The following is a 22,847-nucleotide window of genomic DNA, read 5'->3' as shown; positions in this document are numbered from 1 at the left end:
CCGTAGGCTCAGGTCATGATCCCGGGGTCCTGGGATGGAGTCCCATATTGGGCATCCTGCTCAGTGGGAGGTCTGCTTCTCCCTCTGCTGCTCTCCCTGCTTGTACTGTCTCACTTGTACTCTGTCTCTCAAATAAATAAATAAACTCTTTTTATAAAAAAAAAGATGATTTGATAACTGTTCTTTCTTATGTAACTCATATTTCAAATCAAGTAATACTTTTAAGACCCTAAGGTATTTTGGTAAAAGCCTGCGTGAGAATATACTTTTATCTATATTCACATGCTTATAAGTGTCACAGTTATATCATTCACATCTATAAATAATGTTTCTTATCCAGAGATTACATTTCACACTGGTACTGTGAACATTTTATTTGGCCAGGAAAAGAATCAGTGGGTGGTTAAGTCTTCTGAATTACAGACTATGGTTGATTTTAGAATTTGGGGTAAGGAATGATTCTTATGAAATGTGAAAAGTCTATATGTTTTAGTCAACCAATGTTATATTATTGGTATATTCCCGAAGTCTTTTTTTTTTTTTGGTCTTTGGACACAGTTTTTTTCCTTAGAAGGAATTTTCCTGAAAGTATATATTTTAGCCATTTAGCTTTTTAAAATAGCTCTCATGTATCAGCACTTTGCTAGGAATATAGAGATGAGTAGGACATGTTTTTCTCCCTCTGGGAAATAATTATAGGGGGCTGATAAGTAATGTGTTTAATTTTAAAAATAATTTAAAATATAGAATTATTTAAAATGTTATAAAATTTATGTGCAAAGAATTTTGTACTCTCAACCTACTCACTCATAGCAGACTATGTTACTGAGACTGCTCTTATCCAAAGTTACCAGTAACATTATTTTTATGGTTATGTCTTTGGTATTTCATTTGACCTTTCAGTGGCATTTAACACAGTTGAGTGACCTTGAGCCATTCCTGGTGTTCCTTCTTGCTGACTGATCTTTCTCACTCTGCCTGACAGCTCAGTGTTGGAGTGCTCCAGGAGTCTGGCTAGACCCCATAATCTGTAGTTTCTCCCCGAGAATCCAACCCTCTGCCAATACTACTTATATGCTTATGATTCCTAAATCTATGTTTTCAGCACCAACCAACCCTGCATTTTGTGGACTTACGTATTTAACTGACTACTGGCCTTCTTGAATGTATAATGGACACATCACACTTCACATGTTCAAACTTGTTTATGATTTTGACGATTTGGGCCCTCACCACCTAATCTTTTATTCCCCCCATTGTTCCTGTTTTTCCTTAGAGATACCACTCCATTGAGTTGTTTAAGCCAAAAACGTAGGAGTTATCTTGGTCTGTTTTTCCTTCACCAGTCACATCCAGTGCATCAGCAATGTCCTGGCAGTTTTACCTTCAAAATATATTCTGAATCCTTCTTATCTCTTCTTGCATCCACACCATCTAAATTCAGTATACCCTTTCTTTCTTGGACTATTGCAGTAGGCTCCTTACTAGTTTTCTTATCTCCACTTCTTCTCTTAGCCGTGAGAGCTATCTTTAAAACACAAATCAGGTCAGGTCACTTGCCTGTGTATAACCCTCTAGTGGCTTCCCATCATGCCTAAAATAACATCCAAATTTCTTACTTTGGCTGGGTCCCACATGATCTGGCCTCTGCCTGCCTCCCTGACCTCGTTTTCTATCACTTTTCTGCCTGATCCACCGCCTTACTTCATTGTAGTTCATGTACCTTCTTTTTGGTCTAGAAGTACTAAGTTCATCTCCGCTTTAGGTCCCAGCCTTTTGCCTAGACATCTTTCCCCCCTTTTCTTAATTCATTCCCAATATTGTACTATATGCCAAAGACTGTTCAAGGACTTGAGGGTAAAGCAATGAATAAGACACAGGGACATACTCTCGGGCATTTTTCTACCTTTTGTTTGGAGCGGTCCTTGAATATGCAACCTAAAATACTCTCCCTGATACTTTTTCAACTCTCCCAGATGGTGGCTTCTTTTTTGATGCCACAATTTATGTAATTTATTTAATTTCTACCTTGATGGCTCACATTGTAGTTGGAGGTGGAGTAGGGTGGAGATTGCAATAAATATGATGAGTAAAATATATGTTAGATGGTAAAAAAAAGTTCTAAGGAGAAAAACATAAAGCTGCAGCAAAGTGCGGAGGAGAATGGAGTTGTAATTTTAGATAGGGTGGTCAGGGCAGGCCTCTGTGAAGTTGACATTTGAATATCATCATCTGCTCCAGGTTGTGATATAACTCATAGATTTGTGTCAATATAAAATATAGATGTACACTTTTCACAGACATTGTGTCCAAAGTTAGTCTACTTTCTTCTCTGTGCTTCGTTGGTTGCCTTTCAGTTTTCACAGCTCGCATTAACTTCATCTTCCCATTTGTTGCTTGCTATCTTTAGCTTCCTTCCCTTTCCTGTATCCACAAGTCTGTATTTCTTCCAATTCTGAACTTTAATCAGTAGAACTTGAAATATAGCAATGTATAAAGATTTTTAACTAAAACATTTGCATTTATCTGATATGGGCTGTCTTAATTCAGGGATTGACAAAGCAAAATTGTATGAAAGTTACATTTTTTTCCTTGGGTTTTAAACTCAGTCCCTATATACCTTGCTGAAACTTCACACTTGACAGCTTTTCTACCATTTTTTTTAAAAAACTTTAAGTGCAGGGCATAGTAATTGGTTTTTATAAAAAGATAAGACGTCTTCACGGGGCGCCTGGGTGGCTCAGATGGTTAAGCGTCTGCCTTCGGCTCAGGTCATCATCCCGGGGTCCTGGGATCGAGCCCCACATCGGGCTCCTGGCTCGGCGGGGAGCCTGCTTCTCCCTCTGCCTCTCTCCCTGCTCATGCTCTCTCTCTCTCTCTCTCTCTCAAAAAAATGAATAAATAATCTTAAAAAAAAAAAAAAAAAAGATAAGACGTCTTCAGGAGAGCTGCTGCACATTAATTAAAACTCACTGGGACTTACATCCCACAAAAAAAGTATTACTTTGACATGTATAAAGTCTGTCCTTATTTTATTGTAATTTATTTCTAATTTGTTGAGTTACATGCAAGTAACTTTCATTTTTCCCTCTATTTTTTGCTATGTTCCAATGGATTTGCCTTTCCTGTTTGGACTGAATGTGTCATATACAATTCTTGGAATTCCTCATTTACTGTTCCTCTGTGGATCTGTTCTGTTGGAATCTGGAACACTGGAATGATGGAAATGTGTTCTTTACAAAGTAGCTGTGAGTATATGAGATAATTTTTACAGAGATGTTTTCAGTCTAAATTAACTTAAATTTAACTTACAGTTGAATGAAATATGAGCTAAGGAAGCCTTAAATTTAATACATATTTTTAGTTTATACATAGTAGGCTTTCAAATATTTGGTTTTAAAATACTATACTCTGATCAGTATTCTAGTTAGTATTTAAAACTAGCTTTTCCATTTAATTGGCTTGGTTATCCTGTCAGCATTTGGCTTAAAGATTAGTTTATATGAATCCAAAAAATAAGGCTAAAAGGTGGTGGATGGAATATTTTGTTACATGTGATACTAGTGAGGAATGCAGATTGCTATTTGTTAAATCCAAGTGTGTTGAGTTAATGCTTTGATCTCATGAGTATTTTTTTTTTAATGAGACATTAAATGTGTCAAAAACTTTTAAGAGAAATATGTACCTCTTAGGAATATTTTGCCATTGTATTTTAATGATGACTAAGACCTACCTCTAAGTAAAATTAACCAGTAAGACTACTCACTCAGATGGTCTGAACTATGGACAGTTTTTCTCACCATTGGGTAAGTTAAAAGTCAGATTTAATTACTACACCAATTTAAAAGTAGGCTTCTTTGAATTACTCATGAAATTATTGTTGAGGTCATCAAAGAATCAAAAACCATGCAGAAAACTGAATTCTGATTTTCTTTAAAATATGGATAAATCTGATGTCCCTGATGAGGGAGGCAACGGGATCAACTGAAATGCTGAAATGGCATAATTGGACCTGGTATTAATAGCTTGAAAGATATTGTTTACTGATTGGCCTTGACCATGAGAGTTTTAAGAATTTATGAGAAAATTGTTTTAAACTCAACATTTGATTTCATTTCATGAATAAGTAGACAAATTTCAAGGAATTCATACCTGTGGTAATTAGTATGAGCAAAGGGATAATTAAAAGAGTTCTTACTATAAGGGGATTTGAATTTTTTTATTATGAAAAACCCTTTATTTTTTATTGTTATTTTTTTTTTAGCTGATTGGTCAGAGTCTTGTTATTGACTCATTGTAAGTTGAAATCTTTGCTCTGAGGCACGTTTCTTTAGTTTTTACTTTTTGCCCATGTGTTTTTATAATTGACCATTATATTGTCAAATCACTCATATTCCTAATTCATTTTGTTTATTGCTGCAATTAATACTTTTATTGGTAACACTATAAAATCAATTTGATTTGCTTTGAATAATAGTTTGTATAGTTTTCTAAAATAGGTTATTGACGGGAATTTGAAATGTGTGACAGAAGACTTTTGTTGATACATGAATAACTTGGCCCTTTTTGCTTTTCTCAGCAACAGAAGAACCTTGAAGGCTATGTGGGATTTGCAAATCTCCCAAATCAAGTATACAGAAAATCAGTGAAGAGAGGGTTTGAATTCACACTTATGGTTGTGGGTAAGATATGTTTTCTTACTAAAATTGGATTTTGATCTGAGTTTTAAGTTATTAATCAGCTCAATGAATTTAAGAAGACAATAGCCTGAATGACTGTAGGAATCGTGTTTTATTATGTGAGTACATTTTTTTAAAAGATTTTATTTATTAGAGAGAGAGAGCGAGAGCACGCATGCAAGCACATGAGCAGGGGGGAGGGGCAGAGGGACAAGTAGACCCCTCACTGAGTGGGGAGCTCCACACAGGGATCCATCCCAGGACCCTGAGATCATCACCTGAGCCGAAATCAGATATTTAACCGACTGAGCCACCCAGGTACCCCTTATGTGAATACATCTTAAAGTTTAACTTGGTGGCATGATAGGAATTATATATTTTCTTGCCTCTTTTTTTTTAAGGTGGCACAATTTTAGAAACTAAGTAAAAGTTGAAAAGCAGTGGGGGTGGTAGAGGAATAGAACACTATAAAGAAATTCTCTTCAGTTGGTAATGCTACAAAAGGAAATAGTGTCTGGTGGTTACTTATTACAGGATAATTTTGTTCTCTGGCTTATATACTGTAGTGGAGTCATATCACATGAGCATTTAACTTAAACATACATGCTCTGAATTTGAGAAAGAAGGGTGGGGTAGAGGTTCATAATCATGCAAGTGATTACCCTGGAAATTCATTCAATGAGTATAAGCTCTGTAGTGAGTGAAATATGGCTTTGTTCTCTAATTCAGTCTCATTTTTCTTATGTGTTTTATCCCGTGAACACCATACCCTGCGTGAAGTCCATTTTAAGAGATTGTCGAAGGTTATTTTGACTGTATGTTGGTACCATCGTTGTTATAGTTGAAGAAACAGTGTATCATATATAAGAGTAGTAATTTTAAATGTATAATATTTTCACCTCATATAGGCTGACTTTAGAATGTAAATCCTGAGGATGATGAAACTGTGTTTCTCTATATGTTTTAAGAAGGTGAAAGGATAATGGATTCACTGTCCTTGACAAGGACAATTGAGTTGATGCTGGGTCTTTTTTGTAGTGTTCATTAATTTTTGCTAATTACATTCAGCTCCTGTTGTTTTTATTTGGGTGTTGAATTAGATTAATTGAATTAACTCTGAAATACTCCTTCATTGAAGGGAAGAATATTTTATCAATTGACCAGAATATTTTACCTGATGGTCACTTTGTGGTTGTTTGGAAATATCTGTGTTACGATAGTTTAAATAGTTAAAACATGGTACAAAGTCTGCAAACTTGATGTTTGGTAGAGTTGGTTAATTTGCCCGTCTCTGGTTGAGTAGAAGCGTAGTATACCCAGCTTGCAAATTGCTGCTGTGAAGCAGAGGTGGGTCTAAATAGATAGATGGATAAAACATTCAGAACATACTTTTCCTTTTGTAGGGCAGTTAACATCATTATATGTGAAGAAATACTAAATCTTACCTTTACATATATAACATTTATGATCTTAAATGACAAACTGTAAACAGATATAAGATCATTTTGTAATTTGTAAGAAAAGTTTCTAGGTCTGTTAGGAGCACCATAACAATTAAAAAAAATTTTCGATATTAAAATTTTAGTTTGAAGGATAACTTCTTGAACATATACTTAGTAGAATAATATCTGGGGATCAAGGCCAGATATTTGGTTCAAAATCTCTGACATTTTTCCAGGTGAAAAAGATTTAAGTCAGCTGAAATGATTTTTAGAGGAAATATGCAATCTCAGAAAGTATATTGTTTATTAGTTTCTGGTCAGTCCTTTTGTGAACTAAAACTTTTGTTTTTTCTTTTCCTCGATACGACTTCAGCTGAGGGGGGGAGAATGGGTGTTAATATCCTGACCCACTTCACCTTGAACGTTATTGTTTAATTAGCTGTCTGTGTATAGACTTGTTGAAAGCAAGGAGTTAAGTCTTTTCATCTACATAGTTGGGAGTGTCTAACACATAGTCATCTTTTTTTTTTTTTTTTTTAAAGATTTTATTTATTCATTTGAGAGAGAATGAGATAGAGAGAGAGCATGAGAGGGGGGAGGGTCAGAAGGAGAAGCAGACTCCCTGCCGAGCAGGGAGCCCGATGCGGGACTCGATCCCGGGACTCCAGGATCATGACCTGAGCTGAAGGCAGTCGCTTAACCAACTGAGCCACCCAGGCGCCCCACATAGTCATCTTTTAAGTGTCTAATACATGGTTGGTTTTTCTGACTTTAGGCCAAATCTAACAGCTTTGTTTGCAAATCACAGAAAGCTAAAGCTAACCTTACTTTATTATTCTTTACTTACTCCTTATAAGCTAAGTCCTCATTTTTTTTAATTTAAATTTTACTTAGTTAACATACAGTGCAATAATGGTTTCTGAGAATTCAGTGACTTATCATATACAACACCCAGTGCTCATCACTAGTGCCCTCCTTCATACCCATCACCCATCAACCTTCAGTTTGTTCTCTATCACTAAGAGTCTCTTATGGCTTGTTTTCCTCTCTCCTTTTTTCTTTTCTCCCTTCCCATATGTACATCTGTTTTCTTTCTTAAATTCTGCATATGAGTGAGATCATATGGTATTTATTGGCTTATTTTACTTAGTATAATACACTGTAGCTCCATCCACATCATTGCAAATGGCAAGATTTCATTCTTTTTGATGGCTGAGTAATATTCCTGTGTGTGTGTGTGTGTGTGTGTGTGTGTGTGTGTGTGTACGTACATACACACCCCCACATATCTCACATCTTCTTTATCCATTCATCAGTGGATGGACATTTGGACTCCATCCATAGTTTGGCTATTGTTGATAATGCTACTATAAACATCGGAGTGCATGTAGCCCTTCGAATCTGTATTTTTGTATTGTTTGGATAAATACCTAGTAGTGCAATTGCTGGGTCATAGGGTAGTTCTATTTTTAACATTTTGAAGAACCTCTAAACTGTTCTCCAGAGTGGCTGCACCAGTTTGCATTCCCACCAACAGTACAAGAGGGTTCCCCTTTCTCTGCATCCTCAGCAGCACCTTGTGTTGTTAGTTTTAGCCATTCTGTAAGTCTTCATTTTTGAGATATAAACTCAGAGTAGTTTTAGTATAATAACGATTCTTATTTTTTTTTTTCTTTAAAGATTTTATTTATTTATTTGACAGAGAGAGACAGAGCGAGAGAGGGAACACAAGCAGGGGGAGCAGGAGAGGGAGAAGCCAGCCTCCCGAGGAGCAGGGAGCCCGATGCGGGGCTCGATCCCAGGACCCTGGGATCGTGACCTGAGCCAAAGGCAGACGCCTAACGACTGAGCTACCCAGGCGCCCCACGATTCTTGGTTTAAGACTTAATATATTTTTACAAACTGAAAAATCTATATTTAACAGTTGATTTCTTTATGAAACTCTGTCCTTTGTTGGGAGACCTTTATTTAGTAACCTTGCCTCAAAAGCAAAATTTATTGAGTACTTAAGTGCCTTGTATCAGGGAGGCATAGTGTATATTCCCATATCGTAAAGGAGTTTATAATTTATGTGACAACATAAAGTATACATAAAAAGGTAAGTAACATTTCTAGGAAGTACATATGAATCAGTGGAGGCATACAAAAATTAAGGGCCATAGAAGTTGAAGGCTTTGGAAAACTTGTCCCTAGTTGGAGATTATTTTTGCCTTATTTGAGGAGGAGAGGTAGTAGGACAGATTTTTGAAGAATAGAATTGGGATAGACATTGAGTGGAAGGTCCAGTTGGGAAAATAATCGCTAATACCTGCATAACCTATTATGTATCAGGCAGTGTTCTGAGTACGTACCTAACTCATACAAACCTTAACAACAACCCTGTGAAGTCGGTATTATTGTTATCCCCATTTTAGAGAGAGAGAAACTGAGGCATGGAGAGATTAGGTTACTTGCCCATGGTCACATTGCTAAGCAGATGGTAAAACCAAACCCAGTCTACTTCTCAGTCTGGTGTGTTCTTAAGTACTATGCAGAGGCTCATTTGGGGGTATTGGATAGGGTGCGGAGCTCAGTAGAGTGAGTCCAATATGCCTTGAACTTATATGATTTCATCTGGATGTTCTGTTTTTCCTAAAAAAATGGAAGAGACAAAGAAGTGAGAGGGGATAGCGGGGCAGGAATGATTGAGAATTAGAGAACTTAAATACTTGTGTGAGCGGTTTTTTCTGCCATTCCACTGAAATGAGTTGTGTAGCCTAGGGCAGGCATGAAGTAGGAGAGGTAAATTTTCTCTTTCCCCAGTCATTTTCAGCTTCCACATACTTTCATATGGTGAATATTTTACGTTGCTGAATGTTAGCATAGTGACAATATGGTGCATTAATATAAACTAGTTACTTTTTATATTTTCAGACACAAGTATCTGTTTTGGTGTAGGAAGAAAAACAGGTTGTCAGTTTTGTATGTAATTGCAGTTTATGGGTGATATAGGGGGTTTTCAAGATTAATCTGCACTGAACATTGACTTTAGGATCTGACTCCCAAGACAGGACGTTATAATAGTTGAAAATTAGGTTGGAAACGTAGGCTAGCCTAGATTTTGAAGAACTTGATTGCCACCAGGATAAACAGATTGGAATTCTTGATTTTGAATCTTTATTTGAAAATTTAGTTTAAAACTCAATATCAGGCATATTAAATAATGAAGACACTTAGGTCTCTAATTCAGCAAAGTGTCAACCATATTTGGGCTTGAAATTTGACTGTCTCTTGTGTGCTTCTTAATTATACTTGACTATGCTGAGAAGTAAAAAGTTAATTGTAAAATCCTGATTTTACTAGAATTCTCCAAGGAGGTAGAACTCAGACTATAGATTGCTTTATCTTACCAGAAAATAGTTTTGAAAACAAGTGATATTAAATCTATTATTTTGCAGCCATCAAAAAACCCTGAAATCTCGCCATTTGCCACGACGTGGTTGGAACTGGAGGGTATTATACTAAGCGAAATAAGTTAGTCAGAGAAAGACATGTATCATATGATCTCACTGATATGAGGAATTCTTAATCTCAGGAAACAAACTGAGGGTTGCTGGAGTGGTTGGGGGTGGGAGGGATGGGGTGGCTGGGTGATAGACATTGGGGAGGGTATGTGCTATGGTGAGCGCTGTGAATTGTGTAAGACTGATGAATCACAGACCTGTACCTCTGAAACAAGTAACACATTATATGTTTAAACAAAAAAAAAAAAGATAGTAGGAAGGGAAAAATGAAGGGGGGGGGAAATTGAAGGGGGAGACGAACCATGAGAGACTGTGGACTCTGAGAAACAAACTGAGGGTTCTAGAGGGGAGTGGGTGGGGGGATGGGTTAGCCTGGTGATGGGTATTAAAGAGGGCACATATTAAATGGAGCACTGGGTGTTATACACAAACAATGAATCATGGAACGCTATATCACAAACTAATGATGTATGGTGATTAACATAACATAATAAAATAAAAAAACTAATCATGTATGGTGATTAACATAACAATAAAATTAAAAAAATCTATTATTTTGAATTCTTTTTTAAAATTGAAGTATAATTGACCTCTAGTATTATTAGTTTCAGGCATACTATACAGTGAATTGACAGTTCTGTGCATTACCATGAATAAATGACCTTACCGTCTGTTACCATACGAAGTTATGACAGTATTACTGACTGTATTTCCTATGCTGTACTTTACATTCCCGTGACTTATAATGGAAGTTTGTACTTTTAATTCTTAAGAGGATAAAATCCACAGTTCTATCATTTCTGTAATCTTGAATTTCATACAATTTTTATGGTAGAGGTGTTCTTTATTTAGTGTTTGTAATGATGTATTTGACCTATACCAAATGTCTTTATTTTATTTTTTTAAAGATTTTATTTATTTATCTGACAGAGAGAGACACAGCGAGAGAGGGAACACAAGCAGGGGGAGTGGGAAAGGGAGAAGCAGGCTTCCCGCCGAGCAGGACCCAGGACCCAGACGCTTAACGACTGAGCCACCCAGGCGCCCCACCAGATGTCTTTAGTAGCAGGATTGGCATTTCTATTTTTTTCAGTGGGAGGGAACTTACGCTGCTTTGGCCATCTTGGGGATTCAAGTTTATCATAATGTGTTTCTTGTATATGACTTACAAGCTGAAGTTTAGGACATGTTTAGTCGGTAATAGGATATACATTGTCTGTCATAATTGTCATTTTCTCTCACCTTCTTGTTGGTGTTTGAATTGTAATAACCTCCAGAGTTATTTGAAGAAATTGAAAGGTAATATTGACTCATTTTGTTTTTAGGTTATTCAGCATTCAGTGGTATTATGTTTAATTCTGAAGTTAAGATATGTTGGAGACTTGAAATGCTTTGAGTAGTATTTCAAAAATTTCTTCCTTGAGCTCTATTTTTATTTTACTTTTAGTAATAAAAGTAATCGATGATTGCAAAATGTTGTGAATATAGAAGAACCACTGAATTGTATACTTTAAAATGGTGAAATTTATGGTATGTGAATTTTATCTTAAAAGAAGTAATTTAAAGCAGAGGAAGTTTTGGGAAAAAAGAAATCACATAATTTCACATATCCACTATTTTAATTTTTTAATTAATTCTAAGTTTTCATCCGTGTATTTTAAAAGGTGCTTTTGTAATAAAGTTAATATGTTTCATTCATAGAAATTAAGAAATGCAGAAAAGTAAAATGAAAATAAATATCACCAAAATCTGTCACTCAATGATAACTGAATGATAGAATCATACAGTATTCTTGTTTATGTATCTGTGATGTTCTGTGATTGCCCTCTAAAATTAGCAGTAAATTGTGATCATCTTTTGATGTTAGGTATTCTTTGATAACCTAGCTATGCTTGAGTCATAAATTTTAATGGCTTGTATAGGTTGGATATACCATAATTTGCCAGGTTGTTCAACATCAGGATGATTACAAATAAACACGGTTATAGTTCTGTCTGTCCTTGCATTTTTAATTAATTCCTTAGGATAAAACTCTGAAAGTTTGAAAGTTCTCCCCAAACCATTTATTACAAGCTTGAATTTTAAAAATATATGTGCACGGTTGCTTCTCTTTCCAACCTTTGGTTTAGGTCATTCTATAGTTTTTCCTATATAAATACCACATTATTAGAGTTATAAATTACAGTAATTATGTTGTGACTTGTGTAGGAAGATTACTAGAGTATGTTAATTTAGGGAGGTAGGCAAACAATATGTAAAATAATTACAGATTGTGTTATTTTCTAGGAAGAAAATAAGCATGATGGGATCTGTTTAGAGTTATCCAGGGAAGATCTGCCTCTCTGAAAAGGAGACTTTTCCATAACAATACCTGAAATACCTGAAAATTAGGAAATACTAAAAAGAAATAAAGAAAAGTAAAAATGACAAGAGATAATTATCATTAACATTTTGCTGTATTTATCCTCAATATTTTACTTTTGACAGTTGTATAATATTTCCAAAGGTGGCTATCTCAAATTTTAGCCATTGCTTTTTCATTTGATATTTGAATGATTTTCTCTCTTTTACCTCATAATAATGCTACAGTAAAAATTTATGGAATGGAAAATTTGGTCACATTTTAACTATGATGTTTAATGACTGCATAATATTCTAATCTATGATTGAATATACCATAATTTTTGTAATTTATTTCTCCACTAATGGACATTAAGTTTGTTTTTACCCCTATACCATTACAAATAACATGGCAGTGAAGATCCTTAAACACACAGGGTCTGTGTATGTGTGTTGGGAAACAGAGGGCAGTATCTTTATTGATTTGTTGATAGTCCCTGAAGTAGGATTACTGTAGCAAAATGTTTCAACATTCTGTGGCTCTTGACACATATTGGCAAATTATTTTCTTGAAACTTTGTTCTACTAAATATATACTTTAAAAAAAAAAGAGAAAATATTTTCTGCCTGAATTTGAGATGTATAGTATAATTGAAGTTGGGGCTATTCATTCCATGGATGCTTCTGAAGGGAAGAATGTAAATGTAGATGAAGACACTGTAAGGGAATAGTAGAGGAGGATAAAAGTATACAAGTTAACTACATCATTAAATGATAACTGGCGTAAGAAATATACAAACCACATGCTGGTGGGAGTTAGAGGAATAAGACTATAGCTAAAAACCACACACCACTGTCTTAAATCATACACTACTAATTCCTGGGAAAACGGTACATGATATTTTTAGTAGTTAATATATTCACGTTTTATACACTTAATTCTTTATCTGATTTACTTTCAGTATTTTAATTGTGGAACAGTATAATTCAGAAAAACACAAAACAGTTTTATAGATTGGGAGTTTTTCAATTTTGTAACAGGGGTAATGCCTGGATTGACATATATAAGAAATGTAGTCTGGATAATATCCCCGTTTCATTTAGTAGGCTTAAAAAAAAAAAAGTCGGGGATTTTTAAAATATATATAGGTTAATCCTTGAATTATAATTCTTAATCTATTTTGGCTTCTCATACATGTTCTATTGTAATACAGTCTTTGAAAATAGATCATAGTCTTTTGAAAACAGGGAGGTGGGTGGGGGGATGGGGATAAAAGAGTACATTTATGAATAAAAAAATTATAAGAAAAATAAAAGATCATTTAAGATACTTTATGTTGGAAAACATAGTCACCCTTTTAACAGCCTTTCTGAGAGCCCTAAAATAAACTTTATAGTAAATGGGCTAAATTAGAGAAGAGAGGTGAGAATGCTGATGTTTTCCAGCCATAGGGAAATTGTTTTCTTGATATTGAATATACTCAAGATTCACTGGATAGATGGACTGAAATAAAAGTTATGAAACTTTTTTGATTTTAATTTTAATTAGACTTTGGGACAGAAAGGAGAAGTTTACATGTCTGTCAATATTAATTTTGTTTTAAAGATTTATTTATTTGAGGGCAGAGGGGCAGTGGGAGAGGGAGAGAAGCAGACTCTTGTTGAATTTGGAGCCCTACATGGGGCTTGATGCCACAACCCTGAGATCATGACTTGAGCCAAAATCAAGAGTCAGATGCCCAACTGACTGAGCCACTAACAATATTAAATTTTAAAAAGATGGTACTATATGCAAAGAAAGGTACTTAGGACTTTGAAGACAAGGTAATGAAGGAAACCTTTGTCAGTGTAACTTCTTTGTGGAATTTTCACTTTCCACACAGGAGAAATTTTTTTTTTTTTTAAAGATTTTATTTATTTGACAGAGAGAGTGTACAAGTAGATAGAGCTGCAGGCAGAGGGACAAGCAGACTCCCCACTGAGCAGGGAGCCCCATGTGGGACTCCATCCCAGGACCCTGGGATCATGACCTGAGCTGAAGGCAGACGCTTAACTGACTGAGCCACCCAGGTGCCCCAGGAGAGATTCTTTTAGTGTGTGGTTTTTCTTTTGGCATGGCAGGCTGCTGTTTCTTGATCCCTAAGGGGCAATTTTGAAATCATCCATAATCTAGGGCATGGAGATCAGGTACTATTTGTTGGTCAGGTGGGTCCATCCTTTTCCTAGGTAATGTGTCACATGTCTCTGAAATTGTTTTAAATATGAAATAGTATTAATGTCTCTTCTTTCTAGCTATAACTATAGACAGGAGGTCAGAATTTCCCCTTCATACTCTTAGTACATTTTTCTCTCCAGAGCATTTATAGATTGAGTGGTTTTTGTGTTAGGAACCAGGTTTACTCTGTTCCAAAGCAGGAAGTTCTCTATCATTTCATGCTTTGGTATACAACAGGTAGATTTGTTGGAAAGATAGTTTTATGCCAACAAACCATACTTGTTCACCATTGAGCTTCAGAACCTCAGAATTATTTTAAAGGTTGGAAAGGTATAACCTGTCTGCCATGAAAGACCTTACAAAGGTGGTTAAAGTTGGGAAAGTCAACCTTGTTAATTTTATTTAAATTTTCTTCTTGAATGAACAGAAACACATTTAAGTATGTAATTTTCATGCATTTACATTTGAGTCTTTTTTTTTTTTTTTAAATACATTTTACTATGTAGGAGTGATAATTTAAGGCAGTAGCTAAGTTACTGAAGATTCTGGATCAGGTTTTTTAGGGAAACAGGAGCACAAAATGAGTTCACTGACTAAACTTCCTGAAATATAACTGAGATTTTCATCATGTATTTTTTTCTGGGGATAGTTTGTGATATATAGATTCTCTAAAGAGAATCTATTTATCTAAAAAATTGGGAACTATAGGTACAAAGTATTTAATGTAATTAGAAACCTGTGGCATTGATTTATAGTGATTCTTGTGCTGAAATAATGTTTTAATTAATTTTGAAACAGTTCCTAAGCACAAAAGTTACAGGTAGAGTATATAACTTTCTTCTCCCTCCCCCCAAACATTTGAGATGCATGATACTTGTGTGTTTCCCTACCTTGGTATATTCTCTTACATAACCATAATCCACTATCAAAATCAGAAAATAACAAATGTATGTTTCTATACATATGTATATGCTTACATATAGACACGTATACATTTACATTTATATTAATCTGTATCTATCTCTCTCAACATATGTATTGAAAACTGTTAACACCGATATTTCCAATTTCAGTTTGTTACCACAGGGGTCCTTCTACCTTTCATCTTTTCTTTGTGCTTCTAGGGTAAGAAACCATTATCCTAATATGTTTACTTACTTGATCAGTTCCCCCTCTAGATAACTAATCAGCTATATTGCCCTCTACTCTCCCCTCTACTCTCTGATGCAGTGGCCCTGCTCACCCCTCTCAAGTGCTGTGACACTCCATGCCACGCTAGTCTTCTCACACAGATGCCCTCCTCATCCTTTTTCAGTTCAGGCCTTCTCCCAGGGCACCTTTGGAAGCCATCTTCATTTTGCAGTCTCTAACACACTGCTCTTGGGCCACTGTAGCTCTCCCTCCAACATGGTCACCTTCCTTTCTCAGACCCAGATAATGATTTTTGGACTGAATTTTCAGGGAGGAAAGTGGAAGAGAAGTAGGTGAAATAATTTTGAAAGGTTTAAAAACTAATATTTAATTATAGAATTAACTGGCATATGAGTAGAAGAAATAATTTGACCTTTTTTTGATGCTTAAAAGAAAGGTAGTAAAATTACAATTTGGGACTGCCATAAAAATGACTAATGGGGATAAAACCCTGGAAAAATTTAGCTTGGAAGTGAAAATTATTTGCAGGGATGTGTAGTGTTGTAGAGGTACCATTGGTTCCATTTACATACATTTTGGCAAACTGAGTTTGGAGAACTTTTGGTTGGCCTCCAAATTTATTAACAGTTGAGACAAATAGGTTAATATCTAGAAGGAAGAAAGCTTTAGACTTTAGGGCTTCTGTTCTTGCACCGAGAACCCTCAAGTAAACAGATGATAGTGCATGTCAAGGAATCAAATGTGAAGCATGATTTGTGGTTCATTCTTAACTAAAGTTTTTATAGGGGACTATGAATTGTTTATTATGTTACAAGTGGTAATAATTACAGTAAAACATAATGGTGAGATTTCTATAGTACCTTGTCATGGTCCTGAGAATAGATTTTAATTGAATGATCAGTAGTAATTCATCTGATACAACTGATCAGCAATAAAGTACTAGGAATTATGGATTAAGGGCGCCTGGGTGGCTCAGTTGGTTAAGCGACTGCCTTCGGCTCAGGTCATGATCCTGGAGTCCCTGGATCGAGTCCCGCATCGGGCTCCCTACTCGGCGGGGAGTCTGCTTCTCCCTCTGACCCTCCCCCCTCTCATGTGCTCTCTCTCATTCTCTCTCTCTCAAATAAATAAATAAAAAATCTTAAAAAAAAAAAAAAAAAGGAATTATGGATTAAGCTGATAATATAAAAATGAAAATGACCACTTCAACCCTCAAAGGAATTTCCAGGGAAGTGCATGCTACTGATAACAATTTAATAAATGCTTTGGTAGTACACATTTAAAGTGCTATGTACAGAGTCAGGGGAGTTATTATTTGGGCTTAATGGGGATAATATCTTATTTGCCTGATGCGATAGAGTTCTGAAACCAGTAACTCTCTGTTTTGCTTAAATTTCAAATGTATAATTTATTTTGGCAGTTTTGTAAAAGAGCTGCTTATAGATTTGCTTTTTATTTATGTTTTTAGCATATAATAAAAATCAGGTTTCTATATTTGACATAAATCTACCTTATAATACTTAGTACAACAGCTATTATACTAAAAAAGAACATGTACTTAGCCTAGTTTTAAACTCTAATTTCTGCCACAAATGAGCTTTCTGACCTTGGATAGATCACTTTGAATCTCAGTTTCTTATCACAACAAACATTTACCTAGTTTTTCTAAGTCAGGCATAGGGCTAAGATTAAAAAAGAGAGAGACATACCACCTAAGAATCTGAGGATTTAGGATGGTGTTAGAGTGGAGACAATTGGACAATAATGCTGTCTGCTATGTGTAACTACTCCTGTCTCACAGAGGGCTTGAGATAATTGTATATATGAATATACTTTGTATATATAATCTATTTACTAAATCTGTAAATAAGTAAAATATTAAAATCAAATTTTTACCTAACAATATTTTTACTTAAAATATTAATTTTAAGCATATATTTATTAGTGCATTTTTATGTCTTAATTTAGTTTTAAGATCCAAATATCTGTGATGAAGAGAAAAGAAAGGTCAGGAGTGGTTAAGAATGATATGGCAGCTAGGAGGTTAAGTACTTGATTAATTCTTACTTTGAACTTTGCTTTGGTTGAACTCCTTTGATTATAAACATTTAGGGCACGCATGTTTTCCTTTTACTTTGCAATTCAGTATAACAGCAAAGCTCTTTCCTGGTGAGAGTCAGACTTAGCTAATTTGAAAGATGGTTGAGAATTTGCTCTTATTTCCCATTTTAAACAAGGTAGCTTGCATTCTTGCTAACAAAATACGATTTTTGTACATGCCTGTTCTGTGCATTTCAATAAAAATATGAAGTGTAATGTTTTGTTCAAGTTACTTATGTGACATTACTAATTAGAAATTAGAGGAAATGTCTGATTTTTCCCCACCAAGTTATGAAGGACTAATAGTATTCACAAGAGTACTTGATTTTTAAGAGGGAATATTTATTGAATGATCATTAGAATTTTAGGCAGTAATGTGAAGATTTTGGAGGAACATGAGGGGAGAGTTTGTAAATAATATCTGTCAGTTTCAGCTCTTTTTCAGTTTAGCGGAAGAACTGACAAAAGCTTGATGTACAGTCTAGGTAAGGCTGCAGACCCTAGCCTAAGTAAAGGCAGTGCATTTTTACCAAAAAGTTTTGGTAATCCATTTTTGAAATAGTCATGAAAAGAATTTCCAAGTAGACGTTTAGATTTTTTTTCTAACACGAGGATAAAGAAAAAGGTAGTGAATTGCTTAAACTGAGCTGTATAAAGAGTACTTTTATCTCTGAGTATAGCAAGAAATATCATAAACATCCTCCTTAAGGCCTCCCAGCTTTAGACACATAGCACGTGAAAGTTTTTTGATTCAGTAGATGAAGGTAATTATTGGATGGCTGGTTGGAATGTTTGCTACTGGCTACATAGCAGAATTATTACTTAGACTGACTGGCGGTCAGTTACTGTAATTAAAATGAGTAAACCTTGTTTAGATAATTGAAGAGCCAGGTCGCAGGGAACCTGTTCAGCTTGCATTTTAGTATTAGCATGTACATCAGTCCTAATACATTTCGAGGAGATGAAATAGTCTTATAGCAAATCTCAGATCACATGTTAATGGAATACCTTGGAAGAAGTAATCCATATCTAGTGTAGTCTAGACTGTTCTTGATAGATTAAATCTTCAGAGATAAGCATACTAAAAAGCAAAACAAAGAATAGCACCTTCTCTTTATTTTTCAGCCAGATATAAAGAAAGAATAAATCTGTACTGTTTAATTTTCCATCCATTACTTAACTCCTTACCATTTGGTTTCTTAATACAAAACTGCTTTTTTTAAAGGTCAGTAAGAGGACTTCTCATTGTCCCTGGGCCACTTTTTTTAACCTGTTATTTGGTATTGTTGACTACTTTTTCCTTGCAATTCTTTCTCATTTTTTGTGTTCCTGCCTCCTGATTTATCTGGTTGTTTAGCATCCCTTTCACTGGCCATCTTTAAATGTTGGTGAATCTGGCATTTTGCCCTGTCATCATTTACTTATTAGAATTTTTTAATTTCATCTACCTTTCAAATCATTTTGGGAAGCATCTCCAAAACATATATGGAAATCCTTGCCTGGATATTCTGGTCTTTAGTTCTGGGGAAGAGTATAGTCATCTGTTTTGAAATAGCTCTTTAAGTAACACTGGTGCATTCTGGTTAAGAACTGCATACAGTTTGACACTGTCTCATCTCTACCTCAGCTGAAATTAACACCTGTGCCTTAATACATAACATTTGAGATGATTTTTTAATGTCAGGTAATGTGCTAATAAATTTTATTAAAATAATTAGCTTATTATTTTGATCAAGGCCACTACTGTATTGTGGTCGACTTAGGATTTGAATTTCAAGGTCATTACTGTATTGTGGTTGACTTAGGATTTGAATTTGTTTAAAACTGATTTCAAACCTCGGGATAAAGAAGAGTAGGCAAGCAATGGACAAGATAGAAAAGCTCTACAAGGTGGTCTACAGCATCTCTCAAGCACCAGGCTTTCCTCTTGTTTAAATTCCAACACGGTTAGACCTCCTGAAAGGAGTTAAAGATCCTGTTTTTTAAAAATCCTTTGCTTTCTTTCCCACACTGTTGCTGTAAGATGGTTAAAAGTGGCCTCTTATATCTACAGATATTCCAGATAGTTGAAATGCTCCTTCAGCCTTCAAAACCTCATTGAAATATGACCTCTTTTCTAGGCTGCTGAGGTCCTCAGTTTTCTGAAATCCTTTTACTCTTGGATATCTCATTCATGGTCTTGATCAAATTCTACCTTGTAGGACATCTTCTTCTCTTTGTATTCCCCATTCATTTATTCAGTACAATTTAATGACCACTTACAAAGTGCCAGGTGCTTTTCTAGTCCCTGAAAGTCTGGAAATGGATAAAACATGGTCCATGTCATTAAGCTCCTAGTGACAGAGAAGGAATTAGGATCCAGGTTTGTTTGTGTTTATTACAGCATAATGCAGAATAATAAACCACTCTTACCCCACAGCAAGTGTACTTGTTAATGAAACCTGTCAGAGCAGCGAATCAAAAATAATACCATAACCATTTTATTTTAACAAAACATTAGCCAGTCCTTTCATGTAAGGCCTTTTCTTTGATTGTGTGTTTGCTCAGTGGCATTCCATGTCCTCACTCTTTAATAAAGCTATACCTATAATATTTATTGCTGGTGACTTCCAGTGTCATTTTTTTAAGAAAAGCAAAAAGCCTTGATACTTTGTGATAGTTTTTGTAGGCTCCTTGATTTTTTTTTTTTTTAGTTTTGTCTCCAGTTAAAACTGTATTCACAAGTTGCCTGATTGCTCTTAGTAGATGCTTTTTATTTGTCTAAAAATAATTTTATCCTCCTTACTCCTAAACTTATTTGTCCTCCTATGCTTGCTTTTCTCTTTATCTAAATGCTAAACCAGAGTTTGGAGATTCCACCTTTCTAAAAAGCCACTCCACATCTAAGCATTATTTAGATGTTCACTGGTTTGCTTGGTTAGTTCCTGTGCATGTCTCAGTGAAATGCTGCTTGCTCTGTGAAGTCTTCCTTGATTCTTCAAGCTATATTGAAGTGTTCTTTATGTATGTATACCCACTGTACTTTTTGTTTAACTTTGGCTTGTTTCTCAACAAAATTAAACTTTTGAGGGTAAAATGTCCCCAGTTCTAACATTTAGCAGCTGTTAATAAATAATCATAAAATGAAATTATTTATATCTGTATTTTCTGTCAGTTATAATAGTCCATCAGAGGATAGCTATTGGGATGGAGAAGCTATAGGATGTTGGGAGTGAGATTATTTATCTGAATGAAACTTTGAATCCTCCTTGGCAAGCTTTTTCAAACTGGATCATTATATCAATTTAGTGAGTCATTTTAAAAAATGAAAAATAGAAATGATTTGAAAATAGAGTGTATTTTGCTTAACATAAGTATTGTTTCATTAAACTTTTAAATTTATATGCACATATATTTATACAGTACAGATAAATATACTAGTATGTATGTGTATACTGGGTTTTGATACGAAATGTGTGTGTAGAGGAGTCTTCTCTATTTTCTGTAAATTGTGGTAATGTGAGTTTGAAAACAGCTACTCAATGGGAGAGTCCCGTGGAGAATCTCAGAGACTTCATTTAGAAGCAGATTTACATGAAGAGCAGAACCCCAGGGCTTGCGGATTGGAACAGGGATGTTCTGGTTCTTGCTCTGCCACTTACCTTGGTGTGCTCTTGGCATAGTCAGTTAACTTCTCTTTGGCTTCATTTTCTAATGTTTAAGTGGTTTGATTTGTATCTCTAAGGACTGTTCTAATGTTCTGAGACTTTACGTAATTAGCAAATTGATGTTGGTAATAAAACCACATTATGTGTGTTCATTACACAGTTTGTGTAATGAGGTGGGTTTTTCCAAGCCACTAATTGATAAAACTGAGGAGCATCTGTGCTTTAGTGTTTATGTGATATATACAAATGAAAAATCCTCAAGTTTAAGCTGTCTGTGTATTCTATAACTATGTATGATTAAGGAAAAATAATTTATAAGAACTACACAGTATTTCTCAAAGTGTGTTTCATATGTTACTAGATATTTTAGGGGGTTGGGGGAAACAGTCTAAGGCTGCAAAGTTGAGGAGCTGTTGGGTAAAACAAAGATAAACAGTCTCTTTAATTGTAGGACTTCTGAGAGCCTTTATAATCCCAAGGACCTAAAGGAACCTGACCCTAACTATTATAAATAATTATTGATATGACTTGCTTCAAAACCTTGTGAACAAACATTTCATGAATGTTTTATTCTTAGACTTGAAATGTAATAATCTTGAATGATGATAGGATATGCATGGCTTTCATGCGTTAGGCTTCAAAGAGGACATGGGTTATTTTAACTTGTATCTAATGTTAAAGTATGAGTGCAATATTACAAACTCAGTTACTCTTATTTTAGAATTTTCTTAAAGTATTTAACATCTAAGTATTACAATACTTTGTTTTAACAAGGACAGAAAAAATATTAAATCCAATTATTTCTTAAAGTCCAGTAAAATGAGGGAAAGATAATGACTTTGTTCCTGAACATATATAGTGCATTTCATAGTCAAATAAATGTAAAATAGTTGTTAATTTGGATCACTTAACAGATCTTAAAATATTAGTGATAAAGAAATAAAATATTACATATTTTATTCATGTAAGAAATAAAATATTAGTTATAAAGAAATATAAAATGTTGCAAATAGGCATTCTGTTTATAGTTTATTGAATAATTTTGTTTTCTTAAGCTAGTATGTAGAATTCTGAATTGTGTTATTCTTAAATGTTTCCTAAATAATACAGTGGTAAACTTGAAGTTGTTTCCACAAATTCTGTGTTAGAGTTTGAGTTGATGGAACTAATTTTAGCTCTGTATTATTTTGCATTAGTGACAGTAGTAGCTTTCCCTTTAGTAAAGCACAATGATCAAGAACTGATTGTAGTTTTTTTTTTTTAAGATCTTATTTTTAAATAATCTCTACACCTAGCATGGGGCTCGAACTCACAACCCTGAGATTAAGAGTCACATGCTGCACCAATTGAGCCATCTAGGTGCCCCAGGAGTTGATTGTAGTTTTAGGTCACCTTGAGAGCATTAGGACAAGACTGCTATATTTTGACTTATGATTAGGATATCTGACATCTAGGTATGGAAGTAAATATTACTCTAATAAATATAAGTAGGAATTAATAATTTAATGTCCAAACTCAAGACACCGCTTCACTACATTCAGCATTCCTTTTTATTTATTTTGAGGCTAGGACCCTTTAAAGTCATTGCGATGCCAGCCTTACCCTTCTACTCCATTCTTTGATGTCTCACATGTTTATTCCTCCTCAAAAAAGAAAAGTTTATAAAAATAAACATTATTTTTCAAACAATGAATCATGGAACACTATATCTAAAACTAATGATGTAATGTATGGGGATTAACATAACAATAAAAAAATTAAAAAAAAAT

At 34.7% G+C, this 22,847-nt stretch overlaps 1 protein-coding gene across 5 annotated transcripts in view; it reads left to right on the top strand.

The window, feature by feature from the left end:
- Positions 1-22,847, top strand: part of SEPTIN7 (septin 7) — a 120,477-nt gene that overhangs the window by 30,818 nt on the left and 66,812 nt on the right. For 2 of the 5 annotated variants that reach the window (XM_032401782.1, XM_032401783.1), the window contains exon 3: positions 4,580-4,682. The exons of 1 other annotated variant lie outside the window; for it this stretch is intronic. In XM_032401782.1, the coding sequence (XP_032257673.1) occupies positions 4,580-4,682 (103 nt within the window). Of the gene's footprint in view, positions 1-3,204; positions 3,249-3,396; positions 3,807-4,579; positions 4,683-22,847 lie in introns of those variants that run through there. 2 more of the 5 variants (XM_032401787.1, XM_032401784.1) reach the window with 2 other exon arrangements.

Source organism: Phoca vitulina, unplaced genomic scaffold (assembly GCF_004348235.1).
Source record: "Phoca vitulina isolate PV1807 unplaced genomic scaffold, GSC_HSeal_1.0 scaffold4, whole genome shotgun sequence".
In the NCBI taxonomy this organism is placed as follows: Eukaryota; Metazoa; Chordata; class Mammalia; order Carnivora; family Phocidae; genus Phoca; species Phoca vitulina.
The sequence above is the reverse complement of the archived record's forward strand: the minus strand, read 5'-3'. Positions and strand labels throughout refer to the sequence as shown.